Consider the following 15,365-nt stretch of genomic DNA (forward strand, 5'->3'; position numbering starts at 1 on the left):
AGCAGGTCTGGCAGCATCAGCGGAGAAGAGTTGACATTTCGAGTCCTCATGACCCTTCCGCAGAACTGAGTGAAGTTAGGAGAGGGGTGAAATATAAGCTGGTTTAAGGTGGGGGGGTTGGGGGGAGAGAAGTTGGGGGGGTTGGTTGTAGGGACAAGCAAGCAGTGATAGGAGCAGATAATCAAAAGATGTCACAGACAAAAGGAACAAAGGTGTTGAAGGTGGTGATATTATCTAAGAGAATGTGCTAATTAAGAATGGAGGGCAGGACACTCAAGGTACAGCTCTAGTTGGGGTGGGGTGGAAAGACTGACAGGGTATTACAGGTATAGATTTAAAAATAATGGAAATAGGTGGGAAAAGAAAAATCTTTATAAATTATTGGAAAAAACAAAAGGGAGGGGGGAAAATCGGAAAGGGGGTGGGGATGGGGGAGGGAGTTTAAGATCTAAAGTTGTTGAATTCAATATTCAGCCCCGAGTGTCCTGCCATCCATTCTTAATTAGCACATTCTCTTAGATAATATCACCACCTTCAACACCTCTTTGTTCCTTTTGTCTGTGACATCTTTTGATTATCTGCTCCTATCAGTGCTTGCTTGTCGCTACAACCAACCCCCCCCAACTTCTCTCCCCCCAACCCCCCCCATCTTAAACCAGCTTATATTTCACCTCTCTCCTAACTTTACTCAGTTCTGCTGAAGGGTCGTGAGGACTCGAAACGTCAACTCTTTTCTTCTCCGCCGATGCTGCCAGACCTGCTGAGTTTTTCCAGGTAATTCTGTTTTTGTTTTAGATTTCCAGCATCCGCAGTAGTTTTTTTGTTGTTAGATTAATTCATACGGCTTTCAAATGGTTGAGCTAAGAAGAGATACACAGGGGGAACAGTGCAATTTCTAACGAAAAGCTCGCACAACCTGCCATTGGGTTTGTGTATAGTGGCACGGGGATTGGCTTGGGGCCCGGAGGCGGGGGCGGGGCCTGGACCGGGAGGCGGGGCCGGGGATTTGTCCAGAGCAACAGCTGAAAAGGTTCAGAGTGAAGTAGAATCCCTGGAAGAGTTGGCGGTCTCAGCATTAACGGCGATGGCAACCAGGCTGGCGAGTTTATTGCAGGAATTAGTTGCAATGTTGAGCAGCGTGTGGGCAGTACTGCCGGTGGCGCTGGCAGTCGCCCTCAGCACCTGGCTGTGGTTTAGCAGAGGCAAGAAGCAGGAGCAGCCGGAGAGCCGGCAGGCAGCCGGGCTGCAGAGCACTTCCCCGGAGGACAGTGACCGCGGACAGGGGGAGATCAGCCCTGAGGACGGAGAGAGGCGGCCAGAGGAGAGGGAGGGCTGGCAGCCGGACAGTGCTGGTAAAGATTAACTAGCTGTTTACATTGGAGCTGCTTGGCCAGGGCAGCAGCAGCTTTCTCAGTTACCATGCTTCATATACAGAGAGAGGTCCCCGGGAGATCTGCCCCATCAGTCCGGGACCGCTATGGGCAGGAGGCTCACTGGGGAATATTGAGATTTAAGCATAAATCTGGCGTACGCTGATAGCACAAACCTCTGGGGGAGGAAAATCCCGTTTCCTTAAATTCCCCGAGCAGCGCTTTGCACTTCATTCTCCCTCTTACCTGCTTTCAACACCATAACATGGAGCCTGGAGGTGACTAAATCAAACTGCGGTAGAAAGGTCACATTTTGGGCTATATTGCTGAAGCAGAAATAGCTACTCCTCTGATTTGCATTCCCCGACAACTTCACCTTAATCACTTTAGGGGCTTTTAGAAGTTTGTTTTCAAAAACGGAATATCGGCACCTGAGGGGATGTGAACTTCATTTTTTTTTGAAATGCGTGTATTATTATTATTATCCGGTTCTGTTCGGGAGAAGTGATGCATTTCGTATAATATCGAATCGAACAAGCGTCACATCAGCGAATGAATCCGAATAGTTCACTGCCATCATGGAGTCACATGTTGATTTTTGAGGTGATTCGGAATTTACTGAAGGGAGGGGGGAGCCCGGCGAGTCCACACCGACTCGGATCTCTCCTGCCTGCCCACCCCCCTGGCCGCATTGCGCCAAATGAACACTGCGCTCTCCTGACCAGAGTGTGTTAGCCCTTCAAACCTGTTGTCTGCAACACTGGCGGTGTGCCAGTTTGGTGCTGCTTGCTGTTTTAAATGATTTTCACCGGCCCGCTAGCGCGAACTGCTCTGTTGCTGGGCTGAACGAATATAATTAATGGCTGGCGCCAGTTAAAGTTAGCGCGCAGCCCTGGCGGAGCAACTACTGGCAGTTGTGCAGGGAATGAATCCGACCTGTGAAAAGCACCAGCAATGGATCAACATGGGAGAGAGAATGGGCTCCAAGAGTCTTGGCTGTGCTGGAAGTCTTGGTGGAAGAAATGCAAAGTGGGAGTGATGCCTTGTATCTGCATAACCTCTTCCAGACAGTGCTCTGAAGACAGTGGAAGTACGGGTGCCAGTGCAAGCAGGTGGGTCCTGAGCACCGGGACGTGTGCAAGAAGTTGTCAAGGTTAGTGATTGCACCTTCAAATCCTACCAATTGCAACACCAGCCTCAGTCACGGCTCAAATCACCAAACCCCCATCATTGGCCAACAACTTGCATAATCAGTACCTGACTTTACTGTGTCCTCATGATTTCTCCCTTGTTATTGTTAATTTAGTTAATTGTTTTAACTCTACAAGAGTTACACTTAGCACTGCTGCATACCACCCACCCCATTCTCACAGCTTGCACACATTGCCAGCTAGCTAACCATGACAGCCATATCAGCCAAACCGATTGCATGACACTCACTGGCATACTTCCTCCTCTCTTTTATAGAGGAAGATGCACAACCAGAGGCAGCAGGAAGTAACTGGAAGTGGACAGGCATGCCAACACGTTATGATCTCTATGGATGAGACATTGCTGGTTATTATTGGGATGCCTGTTGCTGAAGGTATGGCCAGCAACAGGGTTGAAACCACTGAAGGTGATGGTATCCTCATGCCTAATTCTCCTCTTAACCCACACTCTTATTCACAAGCATGCATCTCTTACACTGCCCTGCTGCACCACAACCTTTGTGCTTTTCTCCTTCCAGATATCCAGGCAGTGGAGAAACAGTAGTGATGACAATGCAGCACTGTTACCTGATATCACATTTACAGCTGCCAGCTCAGATACTGACACTGTGCAATTTAGAGGATAGCATGTGGTGAGGCAGTGGATATGTGGCCAGGACAGGAAACAAGGTTAATACATATATCAGCTCACTGGAGGGAGAACTTGCACATGGGTTCTGCTGTACAGGACTCAGATAAGCACTTCAATGGGGTGACCTACAGAAGAAGGTTAATTGATATGCACAACAAAATACCTGATGCATTGGCATGCCTGCAAGAAACACTGATCACTGTTAACAAGCATGAAGGAGTCCAGCAACAACTTGGCACAGGTCTTTGCACTAAAGACCTTTCCAATGTGAAGCGGTGGCCAACTCAATCAGTGCACTTGTGGACCCAGCCATGATTCAGCATCTGATGGCCAATGTCTCTGCTTCCACCAGAAGTCCAAGAGCTGCTGTCAAAGCTCAGACTTCAGCCATCATGGCTGCTGATAACAGTGCTCAGGACATCACAACAAGCTAGCACCCTGTCATCCAACAGATTACTAGAATTGCTGGGGCTATCCAGGGGTAGTGGCTCCATGAAGCAGTCATCTGCTGTCCTCTCTTGGGAAGACTGCATTTGGAACCTCCACTGCCATTCACCAGTGCTCTTGCTGTTTGTTGCTGCTCATGCCAAGAGGGTGCCGCTGGGCTTCTTAGGCTCAGTGCTGCTTAAGGTCATCCTCAGCAACCACCACCCCCACCCCCTCACTGTTGTGAAAGTTAGTGAGCTTCCACCAACCAGATTGCAGCCGTTGGGGTAGCACTGCATAGGCACAGAAGATGAGCACAGAGATTCCCCAAGGATGATTGGTTGAATTTAGCACGCTATATGGCATGGTTTGATTTTATAGACTTAGCTTTCAATGTTGTGGTAGCATTTATTTTTGCATTGCATCCAGATGGATGCGATGATGGTCACTGACAGAGGGAAGGTAAGGATTGAGACTGCTGGTAAATGTGGTTGTAGTTATTGATAGAAGACTTGGATGTTTATTTATGGACAGTCTGGACGGGAAAGGGCTGTGAAGGTTGCCACCTTTTTTTTTCCCTCTCGTGTTGATCAGGGTTGTCTCCATATGAGGCTGTGTGGCAGGCATAAAGAATCTTGACATCCGTGCTGTCAAATACACCAGAGTCGTCCAGACAGTGGAAACATTGTTTCAGCACACCAGTGGTCTTACTTTGCATTGCTTTCATTCTCCTGCATGCTGTGCATGTGAGTTGTGTATTAGAGTTATGAGGTATGTGGTCAGCAGATTGTCCTTGGTTTGTTGTGGTGACTCAAATGCAGATGGTATGGTGGACTGCTGCAGAATGAAGGAATTGTGATTGCTGCTTGGACATTGATTTGCATGATTCTCTGCCTATAGTTACACACCAGCTGAACACTGAGGGAGTGGAATCCTTTTTTGGTTGCAGTATCTGGTGGAGTTGACATGTAGTGCCTGCAAAAATGATGTGTCTCCAGGCAATTGCATCATGGGGAAGCCAGCAAACCTCAGAGTCACGTGCTCAATCTGCCTGCTTCTCTGACCAAGAATGAAATGTACTTGGTTCTCAAAGAAAAGGGTCAGTGATACAGTGTGTGCAACAGTAGACTGCAAACTGCAGGATGTTGCCAATATCTCCATCTCCACCCTGAAAGGAGTCTGCATAAAAATTCATAACTAGAATTACCTTTGTAGCTACTGGCCACATGGTCCTTGCCCTGTTCAGAGGTTGCTGTTGTGACACTTCAGGTGACAGATTTAAGAGGTAATGTCTTTTCGTTCCTCTTGAGGTTATTAGAATATTTCCCTGAACACCCTAGGTAGATTTGACTGCAACCTCCTCAAGCAGCTTGTCCTGCCCTTGTGGCTCTGTTCATTCTCTAGTCCTGTATTCCAATGGGAATGATATCTAGTGCGCCCTGTCTCCCTGAGCACCTACCACACCAAATCCTTGTAGACTTTGGCAACTTACAATACATCACGTATTTTCTACATTTTAACAACAGCCATAGAAATGAACTAGCAACTAACCAAGTAGTTGATTCTCTTTAAATAGTGGTGGTGCTGGATTCCTGCTGCTGCTGCTGAACAAGTGTTCATCTGTGAGGTAAAGGGTTGGCTGGAGTGTTGAGCTCTTTTTTTTTCAAGAATATATATACTTTATTCATAAAATGTCTAATAACATTAATGACCATTTTGAAATGTTTTGTACAGAGTACAATGATATTCAAATTTTCTACATTGATCATGTTGCACTGAGGTGCTTTAATACAATTGTGATGCATGTAATATTTACTGTAACAATCAATGTGAGTCATACAGCCTGAAGTGTTCCATACAGTTTCCAGCTTCTCGGTGCACTATGGCTGAAAGGCCTTAGACGGCAACCTTTCCCCATTGCGTCTCTATGGCGGCTGCCCTAAACTTTTGTGCATCTCTCAGCATGTACTCCTGGACCTTGATATGTGACAGTCTGCAACATCGTGTCATGGACAGCTCTGCACTGGAAGACCCAACAAGTTCTGGGCAGACCAAAGAGCGTCTTTCACAGAGTTGATGATCCTCCAGCTGCAGTTGATGTTTGCTTTGGTGTGCATTCCTGGGAACAGCCCATAGAACACAGTCTAGTGTCACAGAGCTGCTTGGGATGAACCTTGACAAAAACCACTATCTCTCTCCAGACCTTCTTTGCAAAGGCACATTCCAAAAGGAGGTGAGCAATGGTCTCTTCCCACCACAGCCACCTTGAGGGCAACATGTGGTGCAGGTGAGAATCTGGACATGTACATAGGTCTACTCCTATTCCTATGTTCCATTCAGCCTGCTGTCACTCGATTAGATCATGGTTGATCATCTACCTCTACCACATTCCTGTATTATCTCCATATCCCTGATGTCATTAGTCATCAGAAATCGATCAATTTTTCTGTTTTGAACAGGCTCAATGATTTGAGCTTCTCTGGGGTAGAGAATCCCAAAGATTCACCACCCTCCTGATAAAATTCTTCCTCATCTGTCTTAAATAACCTTCCCCTTATCCTGAAATTATGTCCCCTGGTTTTAGGTTTCCCCTGGTTAATGAGTCTATCTACCCTATCATGCCCTGTAAAGAATTTAAGTTTCAAAGAGGTCACACACACACACACCACCCCCCCACCACCGCTCTCTAGGGAATACAGACCCAGTCTCCCCAATGTAGAAAGGATCTGATGGGGAGGGCCTTTCTCACCACCAGTCAAGTTACGTCTTGGTGCCTGTTTGAAAGCTCTGGCGGTGAGGCTGAATTTGACAGCCTTCTTGGGGAACCATCTGACAGGATCCACCATCTCCTTTTCCCACGGGGCCTCTCTGACATTACGTGCAGACCACTGCCTGATGGACTTGTGGTGAAAGGTGTTTCTCTGCATAAACTTTTCCATGGGGCACAGGTGGTGCAGCACGATCCAACTCCTTAGCATTCCGCGGCAGCGTGGCCAGACCCATCCTTTGCAACACCAGGGACAGGTAGAACCTCAGCAAGTACTGACTGTTGGTGTACCAAGAATCTACACATAGCTTGATGCAGCCACACAAAAAGGTGGCCATCAGGATGAGGGCGATGTTGGGTACTTCCCCCATGCTCCCCTCCCCTTTATTGAGAAGTTTGCACTGTGTTCCTGTGAATGTGGTCCATTTTTTGACCTTCAGATAAAGTGGAGAATGGCTTGGGTGATCACCGCAGTGCAGGAGTGAGGAAAGGGCCAGACCTGCGCCACGTACAGCAACAGAGTACCTCACACACCTGATGACCAGGTTCTCACCTTCAATGGAGAGGAAGTGTCGCTCCCACATGCCCAGTTTTTTTTTTTGACCAAAGCTGCTCACTCCTTCCAGTTTCTAGCGCATGGCCCAGCCCCTCCAAACCATATCCCTAACGTTTCAGGCAGTCTGATCTGACAGTGATGGGAACGAAGGATCAGTCAGCCTAGTTCCCAAAGGATGTGGCCTCACACTTGCCTTGGCACCTGAGGCTAGTTCAAACTGGTCGCAGATGTGCACCAGTCTCTGCACCGACAGCAGGTCCAAGCAGAAGACGGCAACATTGTCCATGCACAGGGAAGGAGTGTTGAGCTGAAATGGCACCACAGACATCAAGTTTCACTTATTTTTGAGCCATTTTTGCGTACTTCCAGTGGCTTCTCACTGCACGCCCCAATGCTCTCACCAATATGGTGTCCAGTGTGACGTGTCTTAGAAGTGTGCACAGATGCTTGCTGCAGATGTTGAACTAGTAATCAGCCCAGAGATCAAGCTGTTTCCAGTCAGCATGATTTCTGTTTACAGGCCACTCGTGCACAGGGGGTCGAATGACTTTTCGCTTCCAGTTGAAATCATTGATCTGCATTTGGCAATTTTCATAGCATCTGAGATAAAACTCCATGAATGGAGGAGGCTAATCTAAAGATCAGGATTGCATTTCTTTAGCCAAGTGATTTTGCTAATTACTCATAGAGGTCTACAGCACAGAAAAAGGCTCTTCGGCCCATCGAGTCTGCGCTGGTCAAACAAATACCTAACTATCCTAATCCCATTTTCCAGCGCTAGGCCTTGTATACCATGGCATCGCAAGTGCACATCCAAATACTAAAATATTATGAGGGTTTTTGCCTCTACCACCCTTTTAGGCAGTGAGTTCCAGATTCCCACCACCCTCTGGGTGAAAACATTCTTCCTCACATCCCCTCTAAACCTCCTGCCCCTTATCTTAAATCTATGCCCCCTGGTTATTGATCCCACCACCAAGAGGAAAAGTTCCTTCCTGTTTACCCTATCTATGTCCCTCTTAATTTTATACACCTCAATCATGTCCCCCCTCAATCTCCTCTGCTCCAGGGAAAATAACCCCAGCCTATCCAATCTCCCCATATAACTATAAAACTCCAGGCCAGGCAACATCCTGGTAAATCTCTGCACTCTCTCTAGTGCAGTCACATCCTTCCTATAATGCGGATTCCAGAACTGCACGCAATACTCTACTCTAGCTGTGGCCTAACCAGCGTTTTATACAGTTCCAGCATAACCTCCCTGCTCTTATATTCAATGCCTCAACTAATAAAGGCAAGTATCCCATATGCTGCCTTAACCACCTTATCTACCTGTCCCGGTACCTTAAGGGACCTGTGGACATGCACACCAAGGTCCCTCTGATCCTTGGTACTTCCCAGGGTCCTAGCTTTCACCATGTATTCCTGTGCCTTGTTTGTCCTGCCCAAGTGCATCACCTCACGCTTATCCAGATTAAATTCCATTTGCCACTGATCAGCCCATCTGACCAGGCTGTCTATATCCTCCTGTAATCTAAGGCTATCCTCCTCACTATTTACCACCCCACCAATTTTCGTGTCGCAAAGGACCCAACACCGATCCCTTTGGAACCCCACTGGATACAGGCATCCAGTCACAAAAACTCCCCTTGACCATCACCTGCTTCCTGCCACTCAGCCAATTCTGGATCCAATTTGCCAAATTGCCTTGGATCCCATGGGCTCTTATCTACTTTATCAGTCTCCCATTTGGGACCATATCAAAAGGTCAAATGCATTGCCCTCATCTGTGTACCTGGTCACCTCTTCAAAAAATTCAATCAAATTGGTCAGACATGACCTCCCCTTACAAAACCATGCTGACTGTCCTTGATTAATCCCTGCCTCTCCGAGTGTAGATTAATTCTGTCCCCCTCAATTGCTTCCAATGATTTCCCCACCACTGAGGTTAGACTGACTGGCCTGAAGTTTCCTGGTTTATGCCTTCCTCCCTTCTTGAATAACGGTACCACATTGGCTGTCCTCCAGTCCTCTGGCACCTCTCCTGTGGCCAGAGGGGTATTGAAAATTATTGCCAGCGCCCCTGCTATCTCCTCCCTTGACTCACTCAACAGCCTGGGATACATTTCATCTGGGCCTGGAGATTCATCTACTTTTAAGCCTGCCAGACCACTTAGAACCTCCTCTCTTTCTATGCTAATTTCTTAATTATATCACAGTCCTTCTGCCTGATTTCCATACCCACTCTTAATGGGCCCTACTCTTTCCCTAGTTATCCTCTTCCTCTTAATGTACTTGTAAAATAACTTTGGATTTTCCTTTATTTTACCTGGCAATGTTTTTTCATGCCCCTTCTTTTACTCTCCTAATTTCCTTTTTAAGATATTCCCCCCCGCCACACACACACATTCTATACTCCTTTAGGGCTTCCGCTATTGCTCCGTTTTTGTATTTAAGTTCTACCCATATTGGTTCATTTGAGGAGCCTTCTAAGATGTCATCCCTCCTTACTGCTGTAATTGATTCCTTGATCAATATGGCGATACCCCCTCTTTTACCTCCTTCCCTGACTCACCTGAAGACCCTATATCCTGGAATATCGAGCTGCCAATTCTGCCCCCCCTCTCAACCATGTCCCTGTGACAGCAATGACATCATAATTCCATGTGTTAATTTGTGCCCTCAACTCATCTGTATTATTCGTCAGACTCCTTGCATTAAAATAAATACCATCCAACCTTGCCAAACTACCTTGTGCCTTAACTGGCCTCTAATGTCTATGCCTTCCAGACTCACTTGATCTCTCTTCTAATTTTGGCTGTGCATCTCCCCTGCTGAACCTCCTCTCAAGATCCCATCCCCCTGCCAAGTTAGTTTAAACCCTTCCCAACAGCACTAGCAAACCTCCTTGCAAGGATGTTGATCCCATTCCAGTTCAGGTGCAACCCATCTGCCTTGTACAGGTCCCACCGCCCCCAGAAACGGTCCCAATGTCGCAGAAATCTAAAGCCCACCCTCCTGCACCATCTCTCCAGCCATGCATTCATCTGGACTAACCTATTTCTATACTCACTAGCAAGTGGCACTGGAAGTAATCCAGAGATTACTATCTTTTGAGGTCTTGTTTTTTAATCTGCTTCCTAGCTCCCTAAATTCTGCTTGCAGGACCTCATCCCTCTTTCTACCTATGTCGTTGGTACCAATATGCATCATGATCTCTGTCTGCTTGCCCCCCTCCCCCCCCCCCCCCCCTTTAGAATGCCCTGCAGCCATTCAGTGACATCCTTGACCCGGCACGAGGAAGGCAACATACCATCCTGGAGTCACGTCTACGGCTGCAGAAACGCCTGTTTGTTCCCCTTACTATCGAGTCTCCTACCACCATTGCTCCTCGTGTCCCCCCCGCCCCCCGGGAACTGAGCCACTCAGTGCCCATGAGCATGGCTGCACTTCCCAGAGGAACCGTCACTCTCACCGTTTTCCAACACAGAAAAACGGTTCTTGAGCGAGATGCACCCTGGGGATTTCCTGACTATCTGCCTGACACCTTTCTTCTGACTGGTCACCCAGACCCTCTCTGGCTGCACTTCCGTAAGCTGTGGGGTGACCACATCTAAAAATGTGCTATCCACAAAGCTCTCAGCCTCGCGGATGCACCTCAGTGCCTCCAGCTGCTGTTCAAGCTCCAAACCTCGGAGCTCAAGTAGCTGCAGCTGGTGGCACTTCCTGCACACATGGTCGGTCAGAGTGCAAGGAGCATCTAGGACTTCCCACATGTTGCAGGCAGTACATAACATGGGACTGAGCTGCCCTGCCGTGCCTCCAGTTGGAAAAAAAACCCCTTTAAGTTAAGTACAGTTTTTAAAAAAAATTAAATTATTTATGTACTCTAAATAAAAACTCGAATTCTTACCTTTCCTAAACTTAATCTATTTTAAACTGGAGAAAAAAATGAGAAAAACACTTACCCACTACTCACCAATCAGCTCTCACCTTTGTGCTGATGTCCCTTTTTGAAGCTTCCCTGCACTCGCGCTGGTTCTGATCTCTTCACCGCTCTCTCGCGTTGTCTTGGAATGTCACTCTTATTTTCAACAAGAACTGACTGCAGGACACTCTTCCCAGACAGCTTTGCTGCGATGTTGGCTGCAGGACACTCTCTTCCCAGACTCACTATTGTGCCAGTAAATTTGCTTGTTGCAGGAATAAATTGCCTGAAACAAAACAGGACTTTGGATATTGTATATTTATGACATGTCATATCTATGACATGGCATCCAAGATTATTTGTATGAAAAATGAAATGAACTAAATCCCCATGTTATGAAAAAAATCAATGTTTGTCAAACTAGTTTTTAATTGATACTTAAACCATGCAAGTATTCTTAAATAGAATGATGTTAACATTCCTGGAGATTAGTTCATGTACATTTATTCTTGAAGTAGGAACCTAAACAAATTGCTTTCTTAATTAAATCAACCATGGAGTATTGTGGTAAATTTGGATTGTTTGAATGCTTCCATGTGTTTACTAGTGCTGATTTTGGGCAAAGTATTAAGGGTAAACATGTCTTTCTGTCTCCTTACAGATAAAATTACAGGTGGTGAGAGGGACAATATACCAAAGATCAAGACAACAGAGTTGAGTGTTAGTGGTCAGCAGTCTCCTGTTGAACAAAAAGCTACTGCTTTGGAGGCTGACGATATATCCGATGCAATGATCAAGAATGAGAAAGAGGGTGAGCAGGACCAAAATCTGTCAAATAAGCAGGATCTTTCTGATTCCAAACAGAAGATGAATGTTTGTGAGAATAACCACACACAAATTCAATTGGTGGCTTGGCCAACCAACATTGGGCAAGTTACTATTCATAATGCAAGCATTACTGATGAATGTAATTATGGCAAAGAGAGGATGTCTGTTTGTGAAACAAAGTCAGCTGTCAATATTGAAAAGGTGCATGAAAAATTCGAGCATAAAGATGAAATTCTTGATCTAGTTTCAGCAATTGATCATAAATTCAGTAGAACAGGTCATCTAAATATTGGTGACGTGACTGATGATATCTGTGAAAGTAATGTTGACATGAGTGAGTTGAAATGCATTAAAACTGAAATGGAAAGAGAAGATAAAAGAAAATTCTTTCATGAGCAACAGGTTAATGCTGAGCCAGAAAGAACAAATATAAACTCAGAGCCTGAAAATATTGCCAGGAAAATTGCTGCAGTGTCTCCTTTGCCCCTCAACAACGTCTCTGTGAATTTTAATGTTCACTATATTACTTGTTCAAGTGCTCAGATCCTTGCAGTGACAGGAAACCATGAATGTCTAGGGCAGTGGGAGAAGTATGTACCATTGAAACCAAACAAGGATGGATTCTGGTCCAGTCCCATTCTGCTTCCAGTGAATTCCAAGATTGAGTGGAAATATGTGGTGGTGGAAGATGGAAAGATCTGCCGGTGGGAGGAATGTTTCAATAGGGCACTGGAGACTGGTCATGAAGATTTTGAAGTATACCAGTGCTGGGGTTACCATTGAATCGCAAGTTGGAGCAGCGTAATGTCCAAAAAATGCACTGGTCAGTACTGCAAGATGGAATTAAAATTAGAACTTTGAGTTCACTTAACTGACTGCTTTCAAAAGGGAACTGTACTTCAGTGATTATCTAACCCCTCTCTTTCAATTGTCATAATTTGTAGCAGTTTAACATCTGTTAGCTGTTTCTTTTCTAGTCTATTTCTATGCTTCAATTTCAGATTATGTGGGCTGCCAGGATTTTCAGTGTTAAAGGTTGTCTGTCTCTAGGTAACAGTTTGATGCTGCTGAGATGTGCTTTGCACTGTCATTTCCTCTTCCTTTGGAAGAGTAAGATTACTATGGTAATCAGCAATGTAAATAAGCATAGAATATTCAAATATTTACTGTAAATTTTAATGAGTAATATAACAATTAATGCATGAGGTTATAATCACTCTAATTCTCAACTATTTTTACTTTAGTCACTTTCCCACATGCAGATTAATTTAATGAAAGTTACATATAGGATTTCAGTGAATTTATATTTTTCAGGTGAAAGGGTACTGAGCTTTTGCATGATATTAGTGTACTGACTGCCACCGCTCCCCCCCACCCCCTCCACCACCACCAAACTAAGATGTTATAGGAAAACAAAGCTATTTAAGTGCAATTCAAAAATCTAATGTCATACTTCTATGTAGAATAGACAGTAAAGGAACAGCATCAGGATCTGTAGATTGTCATTAAAATAAAAGCTTTTTGGGGGGAATAAAAAACGAGCATTCCGATCAGGTTTGGATGTGTTGCATCTTCCTAACTGAAGGAATACTCTTGTTGAAGAGGGGTGGTTTAAAACTCAATGTGTTTAAAAATTGATTATTTGAAACTTGAGCTTTTAACTTGCTTTGCATGTTGTGAATCTACTCTTATTTAGCCCTTTGATCATGTAAATCTACAATATACTGAATTGTCAAAATGTGCTACCTCTTGTAGTGCAATGATGATGCTATTCATATTTTGAATATAATTTCTGCTAAATTAAATACCAACAAGGACAAAACAGTATATGCCACTACAATATATGAAACCTGTAGTTCAGTCCACCCTAAAGTTATGAAATTAGGTCTTTTTCTGAAGTCCTGCATTGAACTAATGTGAATAATCTCGGATCTGCTAGTGCTCAAGTCAGACCCAGTGGGGTTGTTGAGGTTGGAGTTCAAATAAATCCGGTATTGAATAGGGAGCAGATTTACTTGGATTTGAGAAGTGTTTGCAGCCTTGGGTCCTGGGACAGAATGTTTGATTCCTCATTTAGCAGAAGTTAAATTCTTTAAACTCATTGGGAGATAATTTTGTGTACACAATTCAGGAAATTTTAACCGTTTTTAGCCAGAAAACACTACAGGGAAATAGCCACAGTTCCAGTGGTGAAAAAACATAAGCTTCCCTTCTGACACACTAAATAAACTTCTGAGTAAACCATTTATACTTGTCTTTCATTAAATTTAAATTTCCCTTTTTGAATACCAGAAGTTTAATTTGTGGCCATCTACTAAATTTTAATCTGACTGGAGGAATGAAGTTTTGGATGGTGACTTTCTTATACCTTTGCCATAGTGATATATCTAGCTTATGTACACTTACAATGCCAGTGTTTTTTTTACTGTCTTCAGAGAATTGAGTGTCCTTTTTAAATTCACAACAATCAAGATTTTCCAATTTCTCACTGCACCCAGATCACTTCAAGGTGACAGAGATCAGACTGATTTCTGCATATGCATTAGTTAAATTATATAAACCCAAACTGAGAAATTGTCAACATGCCTGTATTTTTCCCATCAGTAGTCAAGAACATATTGTCAGTGGTGCATCTCGCATGTACCACAATTGAAACTAGTGAGTTACAACACAAGTCTTACCAACATTGGGTCTTGAGAGTAGTATGAGTCTTTTGTCTGCAGTTCTGAAGAATGGGGTAAATTCTGAACATGTCATGCCTGTCAGGATTATGTCCTGAAGGTTTCCATCTACATACCTTTCTTTCTTCACCAACCCTATGCATATACTTTTAATTGCTCTCCTCCTTAGCAAAGGATGGACAAGACTAGTTGAAAGCTGGTCTTTTTCAGCCAATAACTAGCTTCATTTGGACATCTTTTTATCTACTGATGCTGGAGTCCTGTTTTCCATTCCATATCACTTTCCCAGAAGTGTGTTCCACAGCAACCTAGAAATCACACATTTCTGCCCACCCCTCTAGCATTTAGCAAGTATACTCTTCTTCTCAGGCATAGTTTATTATTTTCACTAATTATTCCTGTTCAGGTGTTAAATCTATACTGAAATTTCATATGGCCTTAAGACATTTGTTCTAATTTTGTATACATGAACTGGCTAAGAGCTGAGTCTGTAGTTTTTTTTTGCTTGTAAGATTTGTCTGTGGAATTAAAGTGCTCTTGCCAAAATTGTTAAATTCCACAGATGGCTGGCTTTTACTGGTAGTCAGAATATCTTAAAAGAAAATGGAAGCATAGGTCATTTCAGTTTCCTGTACAAATTTTAATCTCCCAGCTATCTAATTACATAGGGGTAGATTGAATGAATAAAATAGGTTTCACAAGGTATTAAATAGCAGCAGATTTTATTTTGTGTACTGCAGCAAGTCAAAACCCATACATGGTAAAGAATAAAATGCAGAAACATGGACTTCACTTCTTTAGCATTTTCTCTCTGTCTTTTACTCTCTTTATCCTCTTCTCTTGGTTTCTGATCATGGAGGACATTTCTGTAAATCAAACGTTTTAGATTCTGTAATGTTCTGAAGCATTAAATTGTATTAACTTGAACGAAACCCTGAAAAATAAACTGATTACATACAAACAGCTG

At 44.2% G+C, this 15,365-nt stretch overlaps 2 protein-coding genes across 4 annotated transcripts in view; one reads left to right on the forward strand and one right to left on the reverse strand.

Annotated features, from left to right (window-relative positions):
• Positions 1-1,005: 1,005 nt before the first annotated feature.
• On the forward strand, positions 1,006-15,359 carry stbd1 (starch binding domain 1). 2 transcript variants are annotated; one of them, XM_078544339.1, is made up of 2 exons: positions 1,006-1,352; positions 11,551-15,359. In XM_078544339.1, the coding sequence occupies exons 1-2, from the start codon at positions 1,085-1,087 to the stop codon at positions 12,498-12,500; spliced, it is 1,218 nt and encodes a 405-aa protein (XP_078400465.1). In that variant the 5' UTR covers positions 1,006-1,084; the 3' UTR covers positions 12,501-15,359. The 2 variants fall into 2 exon arrangements, with proteins under 2 accessions (XP_078400465.1, XP_078400475.1); XM_078544349.1 differs by having other exon boundaries at positions 1,009-2,523.
• The window catches only part of LOC144682046 (coiled-coil domain-containing protein 158-like), a 200,675-nt gene continuing 200,325 nt past the window's right edge, over positions 15,016-15,365 (reverse strand). For both annotated transcript variants that reach the window (XM_078544325.1, XM_078544317.1), the window contains one exon: positions 15,016-15,264. In XM_078544325.1, the coding sequence (XP_078400451.1) occupies positions 15,188-15,264 (77 nt within the window). In that variant the 3' untranslated portion in view covers positions 15,016-15,187. The remainder of the gene's footprint in view (positions 15,265-15,365) is intronic.

Source organism: Cetorhinus maximus, chromosome 1, assembly GCF_964194155.1.
Source record: "Cetorhinus maximus chromosome 1, sCetMax3.hap1.1, whole genome shotgun sequence".
NCBI lineage: Eukaryota > Metazoa > Chordata > Chondrichthyes > Lamniformes > Cetorhinidae > Cetorhinus > Cetorhinus maximus.

Bases quoted from the DNA above. Each gene is read 5' to 3' on its own strand.
- stbd1 (XM_078544339.1), top strand. From the start codon at position 1,085: ATGGCAACCAGGCTGGCGAGTTTATTGCAGGAATTAGTTGCAATGTTG. The intron at 1,353-11,550 runs GTAAAGATTAAC...GTCTCCTTACAG, and splicing joins CTGGCAGCCGGACAGTGCTG to ATAAAATTACAGGTGGTGAG.